The sequence below is a fragment of the Aphelocoma coerulescens genome, chromosome 4A, assembly GCF_041296385.1.
Source record: "Aphelocoma coerulescens isolate FSJ_1873_10779 chromosome 4A, UR_Acoe_1.0, whole genome shotgun sequence".
Taxonomy (NCBI): domain Eukaryota; kingdom Metazoa; phylum Chordata; class Aves; order Passeriformes; family Corvidae; genus Aphelocoma; species Aphelocoma coerulescens.
In genome coordinates, this window is record NC_091018.1 from 18,453,309 (window position 1) to 18,473,063 (window position 19,755).

The 19,755-nt window shown below is 49.3% G+C and overlaps 1 protein-coding gene across 4 annotated transcripts in view; it reads right to left on the reverse strand.

Annotated features, from left to right (window-relative positions):
* Positions 1 to 2,176: 2,176 nt before the first annotated feature.
* The window catches only part of LOC138110568 (gamma-aminobutyric acid receptor subunit alpha-3), a 91,027-nt gene continuing 73,448 nt past the window's right edge, over positions 2,177 to 19,755 (reverse strand). For all 4 annotated transcript variants that reach the window (XM_069015628.1, XM_069015629.1, XM_069015631.1 and 1 more), the window contains 5 exons: positions 17,459 to 17,541; positions 13,734 to 13,877; positions 12,095 to 12,247; positions 9,460 to 9,671; positions 2,177 to 2,591 (listed from right to left, as the gene is read on the reverse strand). In XM_069015628.1, the coding sequence (XP_068871729.1) occupies positions 2,262 to 2,591; positions 9,460 to 9,671; positions 12,095 to 12,247; positions 13,734 to 13,877; positions 17,459 to 17,541 (922 nt within the window). In that variant the 3' untranslated portion in view covers positions 2,177 to 2,261. The remainder of the gene's footprint in view (positions 2,592 to 9,459; positions 9,672 to 12,094; positions 12,248 to 13,733; positions 13,878 to 17,458; positions 17,542 to 19,755) is intronic.

Genomic DNA, 19,755 nt, shown 5'->3' on the forward strand with positions numbered 1-19,755 from the left:
CCCCTCTGCTCCTCCACCCTGATGCTGAAGGCAGAGGAAGGGAGCTCCTGGGCCTTCCCACCCATCAGGGAGCCCTTGGGGATGAAAGGCACTGTAGAAATGACATGGTTTGGGGTGCAGATGCTGTGAGAGAGGATGTGGACAGAGCTGGTTTCCTTAGCAGCAGCTTGGGGGGGGGGTCTGGTTCCTCTTTCCCAATGTTGCCAGCCACGTGGGTTTCCTTGTGGACCCAAGACACTGGGACTGGGCTAAACATCTCCAAACTCCCCTCCAAATCTCAGCTGTGGGCAGGGGAATGACTGCACTGCTGTTGAGCCAGCGAGATTGGTAAGGGACAGGCAGGACATGCACCAGTGCCACCAGTGCTGCAGGACGAAGTGCCCTGGCCCTCCTCGCTCCATCCTGCCGCCCCCATGGATATTCCAGGTGGGGCAAATCCTGTGCCTTGTGCTCAGCCCAGCTCCTGCACAGGCAGGGGAAAACTAAGCCTGGCACAGAGGCTCAAAGCAATGTTGAAGGCACCACGCTGGGGGTGCTGGGGCCTTGGCTTGGCTGCATGAGCCCAAAATGTGCTGGGGGCAGCTCTGGGGGGCAGCCAGAGGGGCAGAGGGAGGCCTAAGGAAGAGGGGGTGCTTCCCACTGTGGCAGCAGGACTCTGCTACCCATGGGCTGGGGGCAAGGAAGCATCAGGCATAGGATGGCCTTGCTTGCATCAGGACAGCGTGCCCATGGACCCAGGGACAGATGGCTTGGGCGTCACCACTTTGTGCTGCTGCTGGGAAGGGGACAAACACTGGTTTGTGTCCACTGTGGTGGTCAGAAGGGTGAAAAAGCCTCTCTCCAAGGCACTGGAGGGCTTTCCTTGGAAGAATGTGCAGGTGTTAGACTGGGTCTTACCTCAGCTGCTTTGTGGGATGGCACCTGGCTCTCATGGCTCTATGGGACAGCAGTGTCACCCTGCTCTTCCAAAGAGCCCCTTCTGCTGCTTTCCCACGGTGCTGAGGATGCACCAGCTCACCAGGGGCAGGGAGAGTCTTGGGGACCACCTGTCCCCTGCCTCATCCCTGTGGTGGGTCCCACAGGGAACATCCTACACCAGAGCAGGGATGTACCACGAGCTGGACTTCCCCAGGCTCTGCTCCTCCCCATCAGCGTGGCTTAGCCAAGAGGAGGGAGCTGCCCTGCCTAAATCCTCGTGTGAGCACTGAAAGGCCACTAAGGGCTGGCAAGTAGCCAGAGGAAGATGGATGGGAAGCTGGAAGAAGGGGGTGGGACAGAGAGGAAATGCTAAGAAGGGTAAATGGATGGGGCCAAGAGAAAGTGACAGACCAGCCATGTGAACATGACCCCTGTGGTTTCCAGTTCTGATGCTGAATGCATGCAGCCTCACCACCGTCTCCTCCAAGGCTTCTGTCTTGACTTCCTGACTGACGCTGAGAAAAATGATTTCCCTGGTAGGAGCCACACTTCCTGCCAACAGGAACTGCGCCAAGCGTGCAGGATGGCAGGCAGACAGGACCCTTCCCACCTGTTCTTGTCTGGAGAGAGGATGGGTTTGGTGAAGACAGAGAGGAGTAAGACCTGCAATAGCTACAGGATGCTGCCACCCCGTTCCAGCCCTGCAATGGCTCTGGGGACCACAGCAGTGGTGGGTTTGCCCCAGCAGGCACTGGGCCACGAGCTGGCCCATGCCACGCTGCTCCCTTGTCCCCACAGGTGACCAGCTCACCTGCACTCACAGCCCAGGTGTACAGTGCCAGGCACTGAAGAAGAGCCTGGCTGAGTGACTGGCACACCCTGGAGCCCAGGTGTCCAGGAGCATCCCCCATGCTAGGACAGCCCATCACAGAGGAGGAGGAGCCCCAGAGCAGCGGCCCCTGGGGACAGCATGAAATGGCAGAGGCGTGAAGACCATGGGGACCACAGGAGGTGGCAGAGGAGAGATGGCAGCACAGGGTGACTTGGTCAGATGGGTGACAGCAGACTTAAGATGTTAAGAGGCACAACTTGTTATGATCCCTTAGTTTTTTTGTTAACTTTCATCATCAAAGTAAACGAAACCAAAGTATATGGGATTAAATTAAAATCACAGTTTTGTTTACATTATAAAAGAGTGACCTAATAATAATAATAATAATAATAATAATAATAATAATAATATCAAATGAACAATAATAATTAAACAAAACAAGAAAAGAAGAAAGCCCTGGAGAATTCCTGCTGGGATGATGCTCACTGATGGAAGGTTTGTGTGACCGGTTTTACTGTTTGGGGATCATCCCCTTGATAGCTGACTCCCGGTTCACATAGGTGGCCCAGTAGACCAAGTTGAAAATGGCAAAGAGGACTGGGAAGACGATGCGGGACATCTTGTCTACCTTGCTGACGCTGTTGTAGGTCTTCTTGCTCTCGGGGAGCTTCTCCTCCAGGCGGGGCATCTTCGGGGGCACGCTGGTGGCCGTGGCAGCGGCAGCGGCGCTCTTGGAGATGGTGGGCAGGCCGGGCTCCTTGGCGATGTTCAGGGCGTAGGTGGTGCCAACGATGTTGTAGGTGTTGTTGGTTTTCTTCGCCAGTGCCACCGGCTCTTTTTTCTAGGGGAGGTGGAAGGGAAAACAAAAAAAAAAAAGAACAAAACAACAGAGATGAAGTGGCAGAGAATGGCACGGAGAACGTTTTGTCCTCTGGGTTTACCTGCTCGTCCGGGTGCCAAGGTGGAGAAAGGAGTGAGGAGCAGGAGCCCAAGAAGGGAGGAGTGTACCTTGTGAAAGAAGAATGGCAAAAAGGAATGACACCCCGTGTGGTCATCCTTGGGGAGGAACTGGATTTTCTGCTTGGCTGGCTGCTTCCTGGGTCAGGTGAGAGGAGGACACAGCACACAGGATTACAGCTTGATTTTATTCCTTTTTTTGGTGGCAAAAAGCCGTATTAAGAACATGGGCAGCAGCATCGCAATATTTTCACACCGTATTTCAAAGCCACGTCGTAACACTTCCTCAGTGCCCCGAGTTCCTCACAGGAACACCTTACAATTTAACATCATGATGTTCAAAACGCTTCTGGAACCCTTTAGAGCACCTCAAGACCCACCCAGTTAAGACACAGAACAGATGGAAGGCATTTGCACCAGCCCTGGATTTCTGGAATGCTCGACACAGCACCCCAGGGCAGAGGGAAGCCTTTGCTCCTGCCTGCACACCCAAGGGCTGCTGCAAATCACGGGAGGTGAGCGAATCCCTCCCACAGGGCTCTGAGGGACAGCATCCGTGCTGCAGTGAGGAGGAATTGCAGAGAGAATGACAAGAGAGGCCCCTGTGTGTGTCAGATGTGACGCACTGAAGGAGGAGGGGAAATGCTGGAATCAGAGAGTGCAGGTGTTCACGAGGATGGGTGGACAGGAAGATGGACCTAGGGAGTCACAGCAGGTGGTGTTCCCACACTGGGGATCTTCCTGCTGCTGCCAGGGACCTGAGACCAGCTGCAGTGTGCTGTATAAAGCAATCCAAGCCTACAAAGAGAAGGCTGCTGAATGAAATATATTCATATCCAGGCATCAGGCACCCTACATGTCCCAGCATTCAGGTAGCCCATGGGTGTCCCCTGCTACTACACCAAGAGCCAGCACCAGCCACAGAGATGCCTCGTGGTGGGACTCTGGTCTCCAAACTCAAACAAGGTGGGCCTTTGGATGACTTTTTTCTATGCAAAAGCAACTGGAACACAAGGTGAGGCTCATCCAGGCATTTCCCAGGGGTGCTGGGCATGGTCATGCATGTTCCTGTGAGGGAAGCACTTCAGGAGGAGAGAGTGCAGCCAGCAGGACCTGTCCCTCTCCTCACACCACCCTGGGAACTGGGCAGCACTGGGAGATGGAAGGGCCAGATCTGCCCAGCCTCTGCTCTGCAGAGATGGTCCCAGGGCTTTAGCTTTCAGTGCTGTACTTCCATTTTAAATGTACCTACAATCACCATGGATATTCCTGGTTACCTTAGGAAATGCATTTTCCACAGTGATTTTCAGAGGGACACTAAAAGCAGACTTCTGTGCAATCTTTAAACCCCTCTCCAACAACACCACAGCCAGGCAGCCCTGTAATAATGCCAGCAATTACAGAAATTAACTTGTTAGGAGGAGGTCTAGATGTTTTCAGACTCCAGATCAGACTAAACCAGTGTTTGGACCATATTCATGGTATTTTATGGTCTTTAACAATTAACTGATTCTGCTTCTGCAGTTGTTAGAGCCACTTTAATGTGTTCCCTCTGCACAGCAGATGAACTTTTCCTGCTCAAGAACTGACAAGAAGCAAGTAAAGGGCAAAAGATGTTTCACCTATTAAAACACTTAGGTATGCTTCAGTATGATTACTTATTAACATAGCTACAGGAGGCAATAAAATAATTAATAATCAGTAATGAAATGAAAAACAGATTGTTGTTCGCAGGACGTAATCGGCAGTGCACTGATTATTTTAGCATTCATCAGCCATGCTATTCATTAGAGGAATAAGATGAATACAAGTGCCATGACATTTTCAACCTGGCCAGCTTTCCTGCCCCAGAGTTTGCAAAGTGGATCCATGTGAAAATAGCTGAAATGGAGTAAAGTCAGGCAAATCTGCACGCTGTGTGGGTGACAGTGAGCTACTGCTCCCATTAGTGTGGTCCAGAGTCCCCAGGCATTAATTTGGGTTTCCCTGGACCTCAGGTCAGGCTGTTCAGGTGGAGCAGAGGCTTGGGAACCTACAGCCAGGGCCTTTTTGTAGCTGCCCATGGAGTCTTCACCCTGGTCAGAGCTGGGAGCACCCAGGACACCCACGCTGCCTACACCAAGGCACACGTGTGCTCTCGATGTGTTCTGCCCCTGAGGTGTCAGAAGAAATGGTTCGGCCTCTTTGCTGGGCTGTGCTTTATAAAAAATAAGTGTTTCAGGCAAGATTTTGACAATCAAACAAAGCAAAATGTGCTTGCTGCTGTCAGCTGAAAAGCAGCCCCCAGCCTTCACCCTGCACCTTGGTCTGTGAGGAATTCCATATCCATTCCTTTCTGTGAGGAAAGAGAGAGAAACAGGGAGAATCCCTACATTTGCTTTGAAAGCTTGTCCTATTTAAAACATCCTATTTTGCAAAGCAACTCCTGTACTTACGGCCCCATTGAGGCACAGGGAGACTGAATTGCTGCACAAAGACGTCCCTGTGCTGCTCTCCTGAGGGAAAAGCTGTAAAATCTGGTCTAGAGATAAATCTGTCCCCTGGATGGTGCAGTCTGAGAAGTTCTTCAACAACACACACACTGGAAAATAATAGTATTTTTGTAAAATATTCTTGTCCTCAAGCCTCTCTGCTGAGGAACTAACAACTGAACATCTAAATTATGGGAACTACTGCTTCTGTCAGTGATCTGCTTGAGATTTAGTTCTCTGTACCTGCTCCTTGGGTAGAAATTTGGATTGGAAGCACTATTTCTCTCACAGGCAACTCTTAAGGTCACCAGTATCTGCAGAACTTGAGCAATCTAAGTATTTGCCACTTGTCATTCTAGAGAAAAGTCACTTTAATGACCCCCAAGCAGCTCCTGTCTCTGATATACTTGCATCCCATAACTCAAAGCCCAGCAACTGCAGCTGCTGTTACAGCAAAGGTGCCACTCCTTCCTCACACCAGCCAAAGATCCTCCTACAACGTGCCAGAGACTTGATAATTCAGATTATATGGGATATATTCCTGAGCCCCATAACCTTCTGCTCCCTGGATCACCAAAGAGGTTGGATGGTTGGATGGAGTCAATAATCAGCCCAACCCACCACACAGTGATGAAAGAAAGAGGGTGAAATGCTGCTGAAGAACGATTCATGGACTGTACTGAAGGTGCTGAGAACATAAATCACTTGCAGTGCTATCACAGAATCAATCAGGCTGGAAAAGACCTCTGGGGTCCTCATGGAAATCATGGAGATTGCAAGTGCAGAAGAACAAAGGACACATGGGCTGCAGAGCATGACCAGCAAGGGAAAATTGCAGCAAAAACACTCTGACCATAGCGAGGCAGACAAAAAAGGGAAGGGTCTGAACCATCCTAAACCCTAAAGACTTCAACCTGGTTGAAAATGGTGGCCTGTCAAGGCTGGTTCTAGTTCCTCTAGGATTGTAACAAAGATGCCACAAATGGGAAGACAAAAAGGAGAAAGAAAAGTGACTCCCAAGGGAGCTGGATCAAAGGGCAAACTTGAGAATTGCTGAAGAATGCGTTGGACAAAGAGCCAGGTTGTAGAAAAGGCACCTCATGCATGTTTTTCTTAGAGAAAAGTACATAAAAAGCCTGTACCTAACCTCACCATGCACTGAAGAGCTATTGTCTTAAGACAAAAATAAAGATCCAGGATTATTGCTCCATCCAAAGCATATTCTGTTTCTACCTGTCTGACTGCAGACACTTGTACTGGTTTTGTTGCTCCCTGACACCCAGAATTTCAGGGCAATCTCATTCAGGCACAGACACAGAGCTGGATCAGGTTTTATGCACAGACATGGCATTGCAGTCAGAAGTGGGTTTAAGTGTCTTCCAAGAACCCAAAGCATCTTCCATCCTGAAGGACAGACAACATGTTTTTTTGGGGTAAACTCACTGGTAAATGTCATCCTTGCAGTTTCCCAGCAGCAAAGTCACCGCTGCTTGTTCTCTCTTCAGATCCTCACTGTCACAGCCACTCAAGAAATGACCTTGTTGGCTCCAGAGGTGGCCATTCCTGTGGCTGGGATGGTGGATGGATCTCTCTGCCCAGACACAGCCCTTCTGTGCTGAAGTGGATCCCTTTAATAGGATATTTTGAGGATGCTGGAGATCAGGAGCTTTGCTGGCTACTGAACCCACTCATCTTTCAATCTCTTTGGCCTCTCACTCAGCTCACACCTCTCTGCCATCTCATGCCTTCCTCCTGGTGATGTTTTTTGTTAAAAATCACCTTTCCTTTCCTAACAAGTTTCCCACATTGGACCCCAATACCTGTCTCCAATTTGATCTGCACCTCTAAGTTGGCTGCAGCCACTTTACCATACAAAAAGAAAATGAACTTTTCATCTACAATTAGCAGTTACTGATTCCAGGCAGGAAAGGTTTGGAAAATCTTTGGGTCCAAGAAACATTAATCAAATCTTATCAAGAGTGCAGGCTCAAGGGAGTTTTTAGTGACATCTCTGGTGATATCTGCCTGCTTTTCACTGGAGAACTGCAGAGAATGTGCAGAGTAGCTCCCAGCTACCAGAACCCAACTGTGGCTACAGCCAGAACATCATCATGATTTTCTGAGGCAGGCACCAGCAATTCACCAAGATCAGCATTTTAGATTCTACCTGATAAAAACCCCCAGGTGTTCCCATCTAAACCACTGGTTTGGCTGAAGGGGAGAAAGGGAGAGTGAACACACTGGGGGGGGGGGGGGTCTGTCAGCACCCAGCAGCTTTTCCATGGCAGTGATTTCATCCAAGTGGGATGGAAACATCGCTGCTGCCTGCACTGATTCCTTTCTATGTTCATGCAATCAAACCTGGAGTGAGGAACCTTGCCATCACACCAGTAAAGAACACTGCTTTTGGCTGGGGAGAAGGATTTCCAGAGACCAGGGCTCAGCCTGGGCTTGTCACTGGCAGTTTTACCCTTGATACAAACACTTTAAAATGCCAATGGTTGTTCTTCTGCCTCTTCTTCCTTTTGTGGTTTCAACCACCTGGCTTGTCAATTGTTTCAAGGAGAGCTAATTAAAGGCTGAAACGGAGCCAGTGAGGCACCTCCATTGCGTAGCAAATTCACTGCTTGGAAATACTCATTGGAATAAAGATGAAAAGCAAATATGTTGACACATCGTATTCCTAAGCTCCCTGAAAGCCCATCACTCTTCAGGGAGCTCTCTGAGCTGCAGAGAGGGTTCCCTTCGTCAGTAGAGATCAGAGTTAGCTTGAAAAAGCACCGCAAATTTGGAGCCCTTCCTGATTCTCCAGGCTGATACCAACTGCAGTAAACTCACGGAGAGCTCCCCCTCTGAAACATTCCTGGTCCTGCTTTGTTTTCTTGTTTGATTATCATGTGCAGGAACATTCTGCATGCTCTCACCCTATTGTTTCAGCACTGTTAGTCTTGCAGTGCTGGGTCAGTGGATAAATTGAGGAACACGCTGCTTCTAAGATAAACTGAAGCTTTTGAGCCTTTACTGCTTTTTCCACCCAGTTCACATAACTGCCCAAGGCTGTGTGAATCCTGACTTTGTGCTGATTTGGCCATCCCTGAAAGAGACACCGTGGCTTTGAGGGCCTCTCCTGACTCTTCACTCATGCCAATGACTCAGGAAAGGCTTCTCTCATCTCTAGAGGCCAGGTTAGCATCACTGTTCCTGATGGAAGTAGAAGGCCATCACCTGACCCCTCTGGACACTTTCTGCCATGAGTCTGTTGTTCAGACCACAGCTGCAAAAGCAAACAGATAGAGAGAGTCCAAGAAAGATAAGAGAGAGACATTCAACATCCAGGGAGGGCTCTGTTCACCTTCTTTGACCTCCACACCAGAGATGACTGGCTGTCGTCTTCCCAAAGTTGCTGCAATTCTGTCAGGTGTTTAACATACAGCCCCACAACAACTTCCAACAACACATTAAAATGCAAAGGAGAAAAATATAACGGCTCCAGAACCAAGAACAAGGACAAAGCTGATTTTCAAATTGATTCAATAAATATAAACAAGGAGCAGCATGCTACAGTAAGCGATTTCTCTGCTCAGCCAAGATTAAATCAGTTCAGAGGGAGGGGGGCACGAGCAGGGGTAGCAGAGCCTATCAGGAAGGAAGCTGCCAGAGAGGCTGATCCCGAGCAGGGAGGGAAAACGTGGGTGATGCCAGGCACTAATTAGCTGCCAGTTGCCGTTTGTGATTGCTGGCTTCCCACCCACCCTCCGTGCCCAAGCTCCCAGAGCAGCAGCTGCTGGCAGCTGTGGGCATCGGCACCAGTGTCAGAGCTGGCCAGGGGACACGGCTCAGTGGGTGTCCTGGGGCGTATTTGGGTTTTTTGGCATGCTAGCAACAAGGCATGGGGCTGGAGGGTTGGGTTGGTTCGGTTCATTGCTTTGGGGTTTGGGTTGGGCAGAAAAGGAAGGACACACAATGCCACCAGCAGAGCAAACCCAAAGCATGGATGCGCCACGTTCCCTCTGGCAAACGGCCGTGCAGAGGGCAGAGGGAAGAGGGAAGAGCCAGCAGCCATGCCTGGGTGTTTCCCTCCAGCTAAGCACACCAACCAGCCCCAGGCCATTCCTCCCCACCCCTCAAGAACCGCTGCAGTCAGGAGCTGAGCGGGGAAGGCAGTGAGTAACATCCAGCCTCCCGAGTGCTGCGGGGCCGCACGTTACCCACTGCTGTGCCCGGCCCAGCTCCCTCGTGCAGCGTTTCTTCCCCACCCCCTCCCCCCCAGCCTTGGCTGACCTTCATCTCCTGGGCCTCCAGCACCTTCTTGCCATCCCAGGCCCAGCTGCGTTTGGTGAAGTAGTTGACGGTGGCGAACTCGATCAGCGCAGAAAACACAAAGGCATAACAGACGGCTATGAACCAGTCCATGGCCGTCGCGTACGCCACTTTGGGTAATGAGTTTCTGGCGCTGATGCTTAGTGTGGTCATGGTGAGCACCGTGGTGACACCTGTGGGGGCACAGCAGGACACGAGGATGGTGTGAGATGGTGCACTCCCACCCGTTTCTCTCAACACTGCTGCCACTCCCTTCATGGAAAAGCAGGAGCCACCTCCTGAGCCGCGTTCCCGCTGTAATTAAGGGAGTCTTACCCAGAACAAGTCCTTAGTGCAACTCACAGAATAACAGAACAGGCCTGGCGGGCAGGAGGTCAGGTTCAGAGAATCATAAAATCACAGCACGGCCTGGGCTGGAAGGCACCTTAGACACCATCAGGTTTCACCCCCTGCCACAAGCAGGGACACATTTCACTATCCCAGGTTGCTCAAAGTCCCCTCCAGCCTGGCCTTGAACGCTTCCAGGGATGGGGCAGCCACAGCTTCTCTGGGCAACAGTTTGTTCAACCCCTGCTCAAATCAGGGCCAGCTTCAGGTTGCTCAGGGCATTATTCTGGCTCAGTTTTGAGTACAGTCAATGGCAAACATCTTCATGAGGATGAGATTAACCTTCCCCAAACTCCAATGACTGACTCTGCTCACCATAAGAGCCCTAGCTCACAGGGAGACACCTGCACAGCATTCCTTATCTGTTGGCAGGGTAAGTTGTGTGATGCTTCACTCAGCTCATGTAGAATACGTCATGGAGAAGCCTCTAGCTGCTTTTGCAGCAAAATGAAAATAATAAAATAACAGTAAAAAGCACAGCTAGATGCTTGTGAACCTCCAGGAGGATCAGAAACTGGCCACTCATCCAATACAGCTCTGTCAGGGTTTTGGAAATAGTGTCTTGTGACCTGCATGGATGGACACCTGGGGTCCTGGGTCCTGCTGTCAGTGGCCCAAGCTGCCAGAACAAATGTCACAATGATTTATCTTAAAAAAATGGCCTGTTGCAAAATGTCTTTTAAAGCTTTTTTCATTAAAGCAAGCAACCATTACCATCCATTTTCCCCAATAATGTACTTTTCAATTAAAAATGCATTACAAACGTTATAAAAATATCGACTAATTTTCAGTTCCCTTTAGCCATACTGCTGGTAATTTAAAGAGTTTCAGTTCAATATTGTCAACAATACTTAGTGAGGGGCAAAAAAAAAAAAAGGAATAAACAATTGGAGTTCTCATTATTTTCTTAATAGGAAAGCAAGGCAATTTGGAGCAAGGACATTTTTCACACAGGTAGGTTTTAATTTTTCAGTCAGCTCTTGCCTGCTTGATCTGAGCTGCTTCTTGAGGAAACCTATTTCACTGCAATTCTCAGGGTAACACAGGAGGGAATCATATATGATACCACATATCCCCTCTCTGCTTGGGGACTTTTGTTCAATATCCTCTCTGTTAAGTGGAATCTGCTGGGCAATGTTACTTCCAGGAGGTACAATCCTGCAGCATCACACCTGCTCTGGTGCCTGTGTAGATCCTGAACTAAAGGTCTTGACAGGAAAGCACAAAGCAATTCTGTTATTAAATGCTTGTAAAAGCTATTAATATATGTGCAGTGCCAGCCTGGCACTTTGCTTCGGTGAGAGGACCTGAAAGCAGCTGAAGGAAATAATAACACTATATTCACCGTGCAGTTATGCTGCCTCAGCCCAGGAACTTGTTATGTGGAGCTGTGACCAGGGGCACATTAGCAATTTCAAAGGCAGGGCTTTAAATGCCTCCCTGTGTCCCTATCCTCTGCTCAGCTCTCAAGCCACTACAGATAAGCAGCCACAGCCAAATGCATATAATTAGATGATCAATACCTTGACTACTGTTAATATTTATGGCTTGGCTTCTAGCAGAGACATGGCCAGGAGTATTTTTGCAGTGATTTGGGGGGAGCAGGGGCACTGGGAAGACACTGAAAGCTATCCTGGGGAATGGCCAGCAGCTTAGAAACGCTGGTCAGGGCCTGGGAAAGACCAGCTCTGATGCTCAGTGTATTTCCCCTCACATTTCCCTTTCTCCCCAGCCTGAGAGGATGCCCCTGTGTGTTGGGAAATAGAATTATTGGGATCAATAAAAGAACTGTGCAAGCAATAGGCCTGGAAGTTTTAGGCTTGTGTGTGAGAAAACTTTCCATGGGAAAGTCCCTGTGTGAAAGAGAACAAGCAGGCCTGAGAAACAGAGAGGGAGTGAAAAACTTGCAGCTGTGCTGTCCGGGAGTGAACGAGGGAGATGGGCACAGAATTCCTTTGATCATAACAAGGCTATGGAAACTTGCCAATGAAAGTCCAATTATGTAGAAATAGAAATGTGTCTTGATAAGCTTTAAGCCACTTAGGAGCTAACCAGCTGGTATACTGGTATACAGTGCCTTTGGACTGCTAATAAACGAAGTTTGCTTATCAACCATATTGGTTTTGGACTGTGTTTCTCTCTCCCCCCCCTGGGGCCTGGGGTCCTCATCCCGTGGAGCTTCCAACATCTCCTGTGCTCCCAGACTCACCAAAAACCGTGCGGGCAGGGACGGACTCCCTGTTCAGCCAGAAGGACACCTGGGACAGGATGACGGTCATGATGCAGGGCAGGTAGGTCTGGATCACAAAGTACCCAATCTTCCTCTTGAGGTGGAAGTGTGTGGTCATGACGACGTATTCCCCTGCAGAGACAGCCAGGGAGGGATGCTGAGCCACGGAGCTCCCCAGCCTGGGGTCAGCTGACCCCGGATCTAGAGACCCGTCCTGGATAAACTTCCCAGCTTTTCAGTGGGATTTCAGTGGGAAGGAGGGGTGCAGGGGTGCAGCAGGCACTCACAGCTGCTGTGCCCTGCCAGATGTGTGCCCCAGCACAGCCCAGGGGGCTTTCACATCACATTTGTCCTTTCCAAACACTTCTCTGAGTCTGCTTTAATTCACTGCAAAATGGGTGTGGGACAAGGGCAGACCAAAGTCAACAACCGAGCAATAAAACCTTTCCCTGCTTCTCCCCAGGCACAAGGAGCCCCTGGGGGTCTCTCCTGACCCTGCTCCCATCCCACTCTGAGGGTAAAATCCCTTAAGCCTAGAGAGACCCCAACAGTGATTTCATAGGATTTCAGGACACAGGATTTTATTTTCTCTGGCAATCCTGAAAATATCCCACCTTCCCTCCCTGTAACCACCTCAAAAACCGAGGCAAGTTCTGCTGTTAAAGGTCTGACCTGTGAACCGAAGAGGCAGCTGTCCCTATTTTCCCTCAATGTCCTATTCCTCCCCAAAGCTCTGGGTATTTTGTGGGATTACTGTGCCTTTTTGTTGTGAGCATGGCTCTGCTAAATCATTACACACAGGAGCCTTCAGCAGCTTTCTTACCACTCCAGGTTATTCATCTGTACATTTTACTACAACTTAAGTAGAGAGATGGGCCAGATATTATGACATTTATTTCCCTGGGCTCCCCACATTTCCCCAAGGGAGGTGAAATGAGTTGTTACAGACAGACACTATTAAAATCAAGTGCACCAGAGAGGAAATATCCTCAAATGAGAGAACTACTGGTGCATACAGGGGGAAAAAAAAATAAAAGGGAAAAAAAAAAAAAGAAATGTGAGAGACACACATGAGATAACAGAAGCTATAAGTACCTGGATTCAGAGGGGAAGGGAGGAGCAGCAGATGGGAGAAAAAGATGATTAATATTGGTCATTAATCAGAGGAAACATTTGTTTGGGATAATCTTCTATTAGTTATGATAATATTTGTGCAAGCAGATGCAGTGAAAATCACACTGAACATTATGTTGCCTTCGCCTCCCCTGCCTGCAGCGCTTTCCTGAGGGGTTGGAAAGGAATCCAAGATAAATGAACCCACAGCACCACAAACCAGCTGGACAACACAGGGCATATTTTCCACACAGCAGATCATTTTGAGATGCTTGAGATCAGTTCTCCCAAAGACTGTGGGCAGTAAGGCTCTTTCAGTGGAAACCACTGAAAAACAAACCCTTTGCTGCCTCTTGGTGACTGCTGAAGATGTCACCAGCCACATTCTCCTGCCTTAGGAAGTGCTGTGGTCCTGGACTGCCTCTATAATTATTCCAAATCGTGGCATTCCAAGCTCCATCTCATCCCAGGAGGAGCTCAGCCCACACTGTAGTCCCACAAATACCTGTGCTGGATCGAACCATCTCTGTCCCAACCACATGGCCCAGCAGGTCATACTGGTTCAGGCGAGATCCACCCTTGGCTACTTCCACGGATTTATCCTTCCCCAGGGTCCAGGTGTAGATGACCTCTGTCTTTGTGTAGGCATCTGCAGAGGAGGGAGAAGAACGAGGTCTGTGCTTCTGCCTGCCCTAAAATACACCAAAATTAGCCTGTAGCCAAATTAATCTTTGCTGTGCATCTCTCAGAGCCACATGGCTGAGCACAGCCAAGCATGGCCAGAGACCAAGGCAGATCAACAACTGTTAAATCAAACGAGCAGGAGCGAGCTGGGGTTTTTGGGAGGGAGCTGGAGAGGGGCAGAGCTCTGTCATTGAGAGACAGGCTGGCCCTGTGATGTGCTGACTCTGCAAGGGCTGGCTCCAAGCAGGGACAACACAGGAAGGCATCCAGGCCAGCAGGATGCTGGGGCAGCAGGACAGCCACAGCCAGGGACAGGGAAAGTCCTGCTGGCAGCAGCTGGCAACAAAGGCTGAATGCAAATGGAGCTGAATTTCAGGGTAAATAGAAAAAGTTAACAGTCTTTACCCTCACTCAGAGGCAACACTCTCCAAGACTCTCAGATTTGGAGGTGGTGTCCTCTCACACCAAAATGCTTTGTCCCTGTGTTTGTGACTGAGCCCCTGGTCTGTCCTCACAGCCAGTCCCCCTCTCAAGAGTGCCCATGTTCTCTTGGTTTTGCCAGTCCTATGGTTATCCAAAAACTGAGTCTCTCCAGACTCTGCTATTTCTCCCCATAATGCCCAAAACTCCTGTCCCTACCTACTCTGCACCATCTTTTTAAGCAAGGACAAAGTTCATTAAACCAAGCCTTCGGTTCATTTTCACCCACCAGCTTCTCCTGTTAAGACATGAAGGAATTCTTTGGCTGGGGTCAGGTCAAGCAATGTGTCAGGTCTAGCAGAGAAATGTCTCAGCTCCTGCTTTGTGGAAGACTGTGTCCTGAGAAAACCACATTTCTGTGATCTTTTTAAAACAACCCTGTTGTCCCTGCCCTGCAGGTTTTGGCAAACCCATTAAACGTTAAGCAAGGGTTGTGCAAAGCAGGGGGAGCTGGTTCTGATGATCAGCAAAGGTTTCTCAGCAGGCCAGAGCACTGCCTGAGCACTCCTGATGCAGGCTGGCACCTCTCACGCCATGTGCAACACTCTGCTCTTCCAACCCCTCCTTCCAGCTCTCAACATGCTTCTGGAGCCTTCCACCCTCCTTCAGAGCTTTGTACAGCTCTGCTGCTGCTTTTGTCACCTGATGGGCAACACCTCCTGCTCTACAGTCACAATCCATCCACTCCCAGCCCACAAAAGGAACTTGTCTGCAGATTCATTGCCATCATTCCTGAACATTCAATTATCCACATATCTGGTTGGGACAGAAGGGTATCTGATGTCACACAGGCATGGCATGGGTGCTTGGAACATGTTTAATGCCAGGCAGCTGCTTCGGTTCAGCTCCATGTCTCATTTGCAATGCAAAATCCAATCCAAACAAGGACAGCTAGTGGGCATTTAGAGGAGCTGGTGAGTTCAGCAACATCTCCTCCTCCCCTAATCTCAGCTAGCTGCTGTACAAGTGTCCCATGATGGCTCAGGGACAGCTCTCTGCAGAGCACATTCGTCTTCCAGGGAGCAGGGGGAGAGGCAAAGCCATCCCTTCACTGTGCTTGGCCTGAGGGATGATGCAGGTGGGCAGCTGAAGCTCTCTGGAATGCCTGATGCCCTTAATTCTCCTGCAAATTCTCTGCCTCGCCCCCTCGGGGGGCTGCCATGGTGGCCCAGGGACAGGAGGCCACTGCTGAGCCTTCTGGGTTGTGGGGATCAGCAGAAAATGGTCTGTGAGGCAAACTCAGCATACTTTGAGCAGCATGTGTTTGGCACTGCCATTGTCCTTCTAATTACAAATCTGACCCACTTTAAGCTTCTTGAAAATGAGCAGCTTCCAGCTGTCAATGGCTTTTTAGTGAAAACACTGGTTTAATCCTACTCCAACACAGGAGAGGTGAGCTCGGATGCTGTGTGGGTGCTTTAGAAAAAGCCACATTAATGTTAACCAGGGGCAGCTTTCTGAGCTCCTTGTCTCAAAACTCTCATCATTCAGAGGTCAAATCAGTAAAAAAAAAATAACCCCAAAGGGTGTTCCAGCAGAAACACACACATTAATCTCTTTTCCTCACCAAGGAACATTATAAGCAATTAGATGTGGAGTAATCTGCCTTCCTGCAAGTCTTGTAATAATCCCAGAGTTTAGGCCTGAGGTAGAAGATTTTATATCCCTCCTCACAAGGTCAATTAACATTAATAATTCATCCTTCTCTAAGGCTTGCTATTTTACTGGCCTTAGTGATGTCTTGTGGCAATGAGTTCTACATTTAATTAGGTGCTGCCTAAGAAATTCAGTAGTTCTGAATAATCCACTTTCATGGGCACAGTTTGTCATGAGGCAGAGGAGCAGATGCACATGATAAACACAATTTCTTCTGCTGCCAATCAAACTTTTCAACTTTGTCCTCAGTTAGCTCCCCAATGGCTACAGGAAGGAAATGTCAGCTTGGGAAGGTTGGGCTTTCTCTGGGGGTTACTGGTGTGGGCTCATTCTTTAGCTGGAGGTGGGAAACTCTCTCATCTAACACAAAGACAGACTCAGAGTGGTGCTCAGTTCGTTGGAGATGGAAAAGACTCCTGGCAGGGCCAGACTAGGATGTCTATTTTCACATTACAGTGAACTGGGGTCTTGGGGTTTGGCTCCCACTCACTTCAGGAACAAAAACAAATGAAATTTAACTTGCATACGGGAGAGATAAGGGAACTTCTATGGGGAGCCCAAGCAGCTGCAAGCCTGGGAGGCTGGGAGGAGCTTTCAACTCACCAGCAGCCTGCAAATCTTCCCTAAACCAGGACCCCTGGCTGCTGGGACTGAGATTCCCAGAGTTTCATTTGGGAGCAGCCTGCCTGACAGACTGAAGAGGGGCAAGGGGTTTGTAAGCTCCCTTGGAGCATGGAGCATGGGGAGCCAGGTATTTCAGGCTCTCCACAGATTGGCAGGATGGGACAGCCAGCAGCAGCCACCACTGCTATCCCCAAACCTGTCTTCCCAGCATCTCCTTGTGATGAAGGAAAAGCACAACTCAGATTCATAATCATAGAATCATTAATGTTATGAAAACACCTCTAAGATTATCAAGTCCAACCATTAACCCAGCAATGCCAAGCCCATATCCCCAAGTGCTCAAACCACACACTTTTTGAACACTTTGAGGGATGGTGACTCCACCACTGCCCTGAGCTGCCTGTTCCAATGCTTGACCACCCTTCCAGTGAAGAAATTTCTCCTAATATTCAATCTAAATGTCCTTTGGCACAACTTGAGGTCATTTCCTCTCATCCTGTCACTTGTTACCTGGGAGAAGAGACCAATCCCCACCTGGCTGCTTTCTAAATAAATTTGCAGCAGAACCACGGGTGTCTAACCCACCCTGTAAGCCTGAACTGAGCACAGACTCACTCAGTGATGGTAGGAATTGCACTTATGAGACACCACAAAAAACTTTTGGTCACGTTATCATTAGCAGTGATGAATATCACAGTTACTAAAGTACTGTGTGACACCAACCACACAAAGGACAGCTCCTCAGCTCCGTGCCACCTCCTTGCAGAGGTTGTTGGGGGTACTTACAGCTCCCAAATTTCAGGGGGCAGGCGTGCACGTCCATTGGGAAGTCCTCCAGGTGCATGGGGCACTCGGCGTGGATGGTCAGCCTGCAAGACAAAGCACAGGGGCTGCTCAGGGATAGGCCTGGCCCTTCTGACAAAGGCCTCGAGGTGCTCACCAGCCTCGGGGTCTCCCGGCAGAAGGCCCCCAGCTGTGGAGAGGAGAGCAAGACACACATCTGGCAGCCTTTTCCATGGCCTAAACTTAATCCTATTGACCGAGTTCATCTTCACCCACTCAGTGCAATGGGAAAATCTGCCAGAGCCCAGGACTCCTGTTTGCTTATGTGCTGTGAACAGAGCTCCTGGGCCTGGGGGACACCTCAGGGACCATGCTGGAAAGCAGAGGGAAAGGGCGTCAGAGGCTTCCAGGGAACAGGCCTGTTCTTCCTGGTATTCTGGAAGGAGCTGAGGGCTGGCAGATTGCTCAAAGTCATCCAGACCCATGAAGCCACCAGAGCACAACACCCCCCTGTCCATGTGGGACACCTCATCCCACCTCCCCTGGCTCCTCCCTGCAGGCAGGTGCAGAACTGCACGTCCTGGGGCTGCCTGGGGGCGTGCAGGACAATTTGTGCTTTCCAAATCCACCAAATCCTGCTAGGATACTGTCCTGGGTTGCAGTGTATTCTATTACCATCTTCATGAGCTGTGGAAATCAGGTGGGGCAGTGTTTCCTTGCCTCCTCCCCCCAGACTCTCTTGCTGTTAATGGCCCATCGTTGTCCTGCCCATGACTCAGAGATAACTCCCTCCGGACCATCTTCTGTTGATGACTCCCAGATAACTCCCTCAGGACCATCTTCTGTTAATGAGCCTAATCAACACTTGGCCTCATGACTCATTACCCCACTGTGAGATGCTCCACCCAGAGGGAGGAACCAAGCATCCCATCGTGGATATAACTGGGACTCTGAACACCAGAGACAACCTTTCCACGGGATTTCCAGAGGACAGGAGCTACACAGCCACCGCTGGACTTTCTGAGGAAGAGCAGACCCCTTCTACTACAGGATCACCACTTCAGAGGGCTGCAGCCACCATTCCACCAGACTGCTACCACCACCCTGCCTAACAGGGACTCAGGTTGTATCTTGACTCTGTCAGTTTGAACCAGTGTTTTCTTTTAGTTTTTCCTTTTCTTTAATTTCCCCATTAAATTGTTATTCTGACTTGGTGCCTCCCACTGGTTTGTTTTCAAACTAGTACATAAACCTTGTCAGGAAGCAGCTCTGTGAGGGAGGCACTGCCATAAAAGCAGAGTGCTGCAGAATATGGGGCCAGGCATAAAAGGATCCATTATAAAGGGTTCCAAAAAAGGGAGCTCGTGTTCCTTCCTGGAGTACTGCAAAGTGTGCAGCCAGGGAGAGGCAGCCAGGAGGGACAACTTCCCAGGAGATGTATAAAACAATCTTCTCTGAAGGAACCATTTGTAGGAAAAAAAGTACTCGCTTCTGATGGCTCAGCAAAACAGCAAACAAATCACGACAGCAGCAACATGTGGATGCAAAGGGCAACTGCACAGACTGAAGGTGGCTTGTGCAAAACTCAGGTCAAGAAGCTACTATTGAGATATTTTCCTTCGGCTAGAAAAATGTTCAGCTAAGATATTCTTCACAGAAAATACCAAGGCTTAGTCAAATGCAAAATAAACCCTGAAAAAATAAAGGCTTTGGGTTTTGTTTGCTGAAAGCAAAGAATAACATTTTTTTTGAAAAAGGAAATAAAATAAAAATAAAGGTTATTTCTTTCAGGCAGACAGACCTTACATGATTCTAAAAAAAAAAAAAGATGAAGACTGTTTTTTAAATTTGGTAATACAATTCAGGGCACCAGAGACCAAGGACCTCGCCTACAGTGAGTGTGCCAGTCCCTTCTGAATCCATGCCCATGGAAACACCAAGTCCTGTGATGCCCTGACACAGAGGGATGCTGACTGTCCTGCTTGCTTCACGTCTGGCTCCAGCCTGGCCTTCTCAGCCAAGCCAAGAACCACTGTGTGCCCAAAGCAACTCCTTGGACACAAATCACTGCCCCTGACTCGATGATCTCTTCTTCATCACTGCACTGAATGCACCTGTTTTACATGACAGAGAAGAAGACCTGATCTTTAGGCTTCAGTCAAAACTCATGGAAGACTGACAGAGATTTTGACAAGCCTACAAGCACAGTGCTGTAATTCTTTTCTCCTGGACACTTGAAGGCCACCATGAACAAATTGCTCATTTGCTCTGATGCCTCTCTTTTCCAATATGGATTTCCA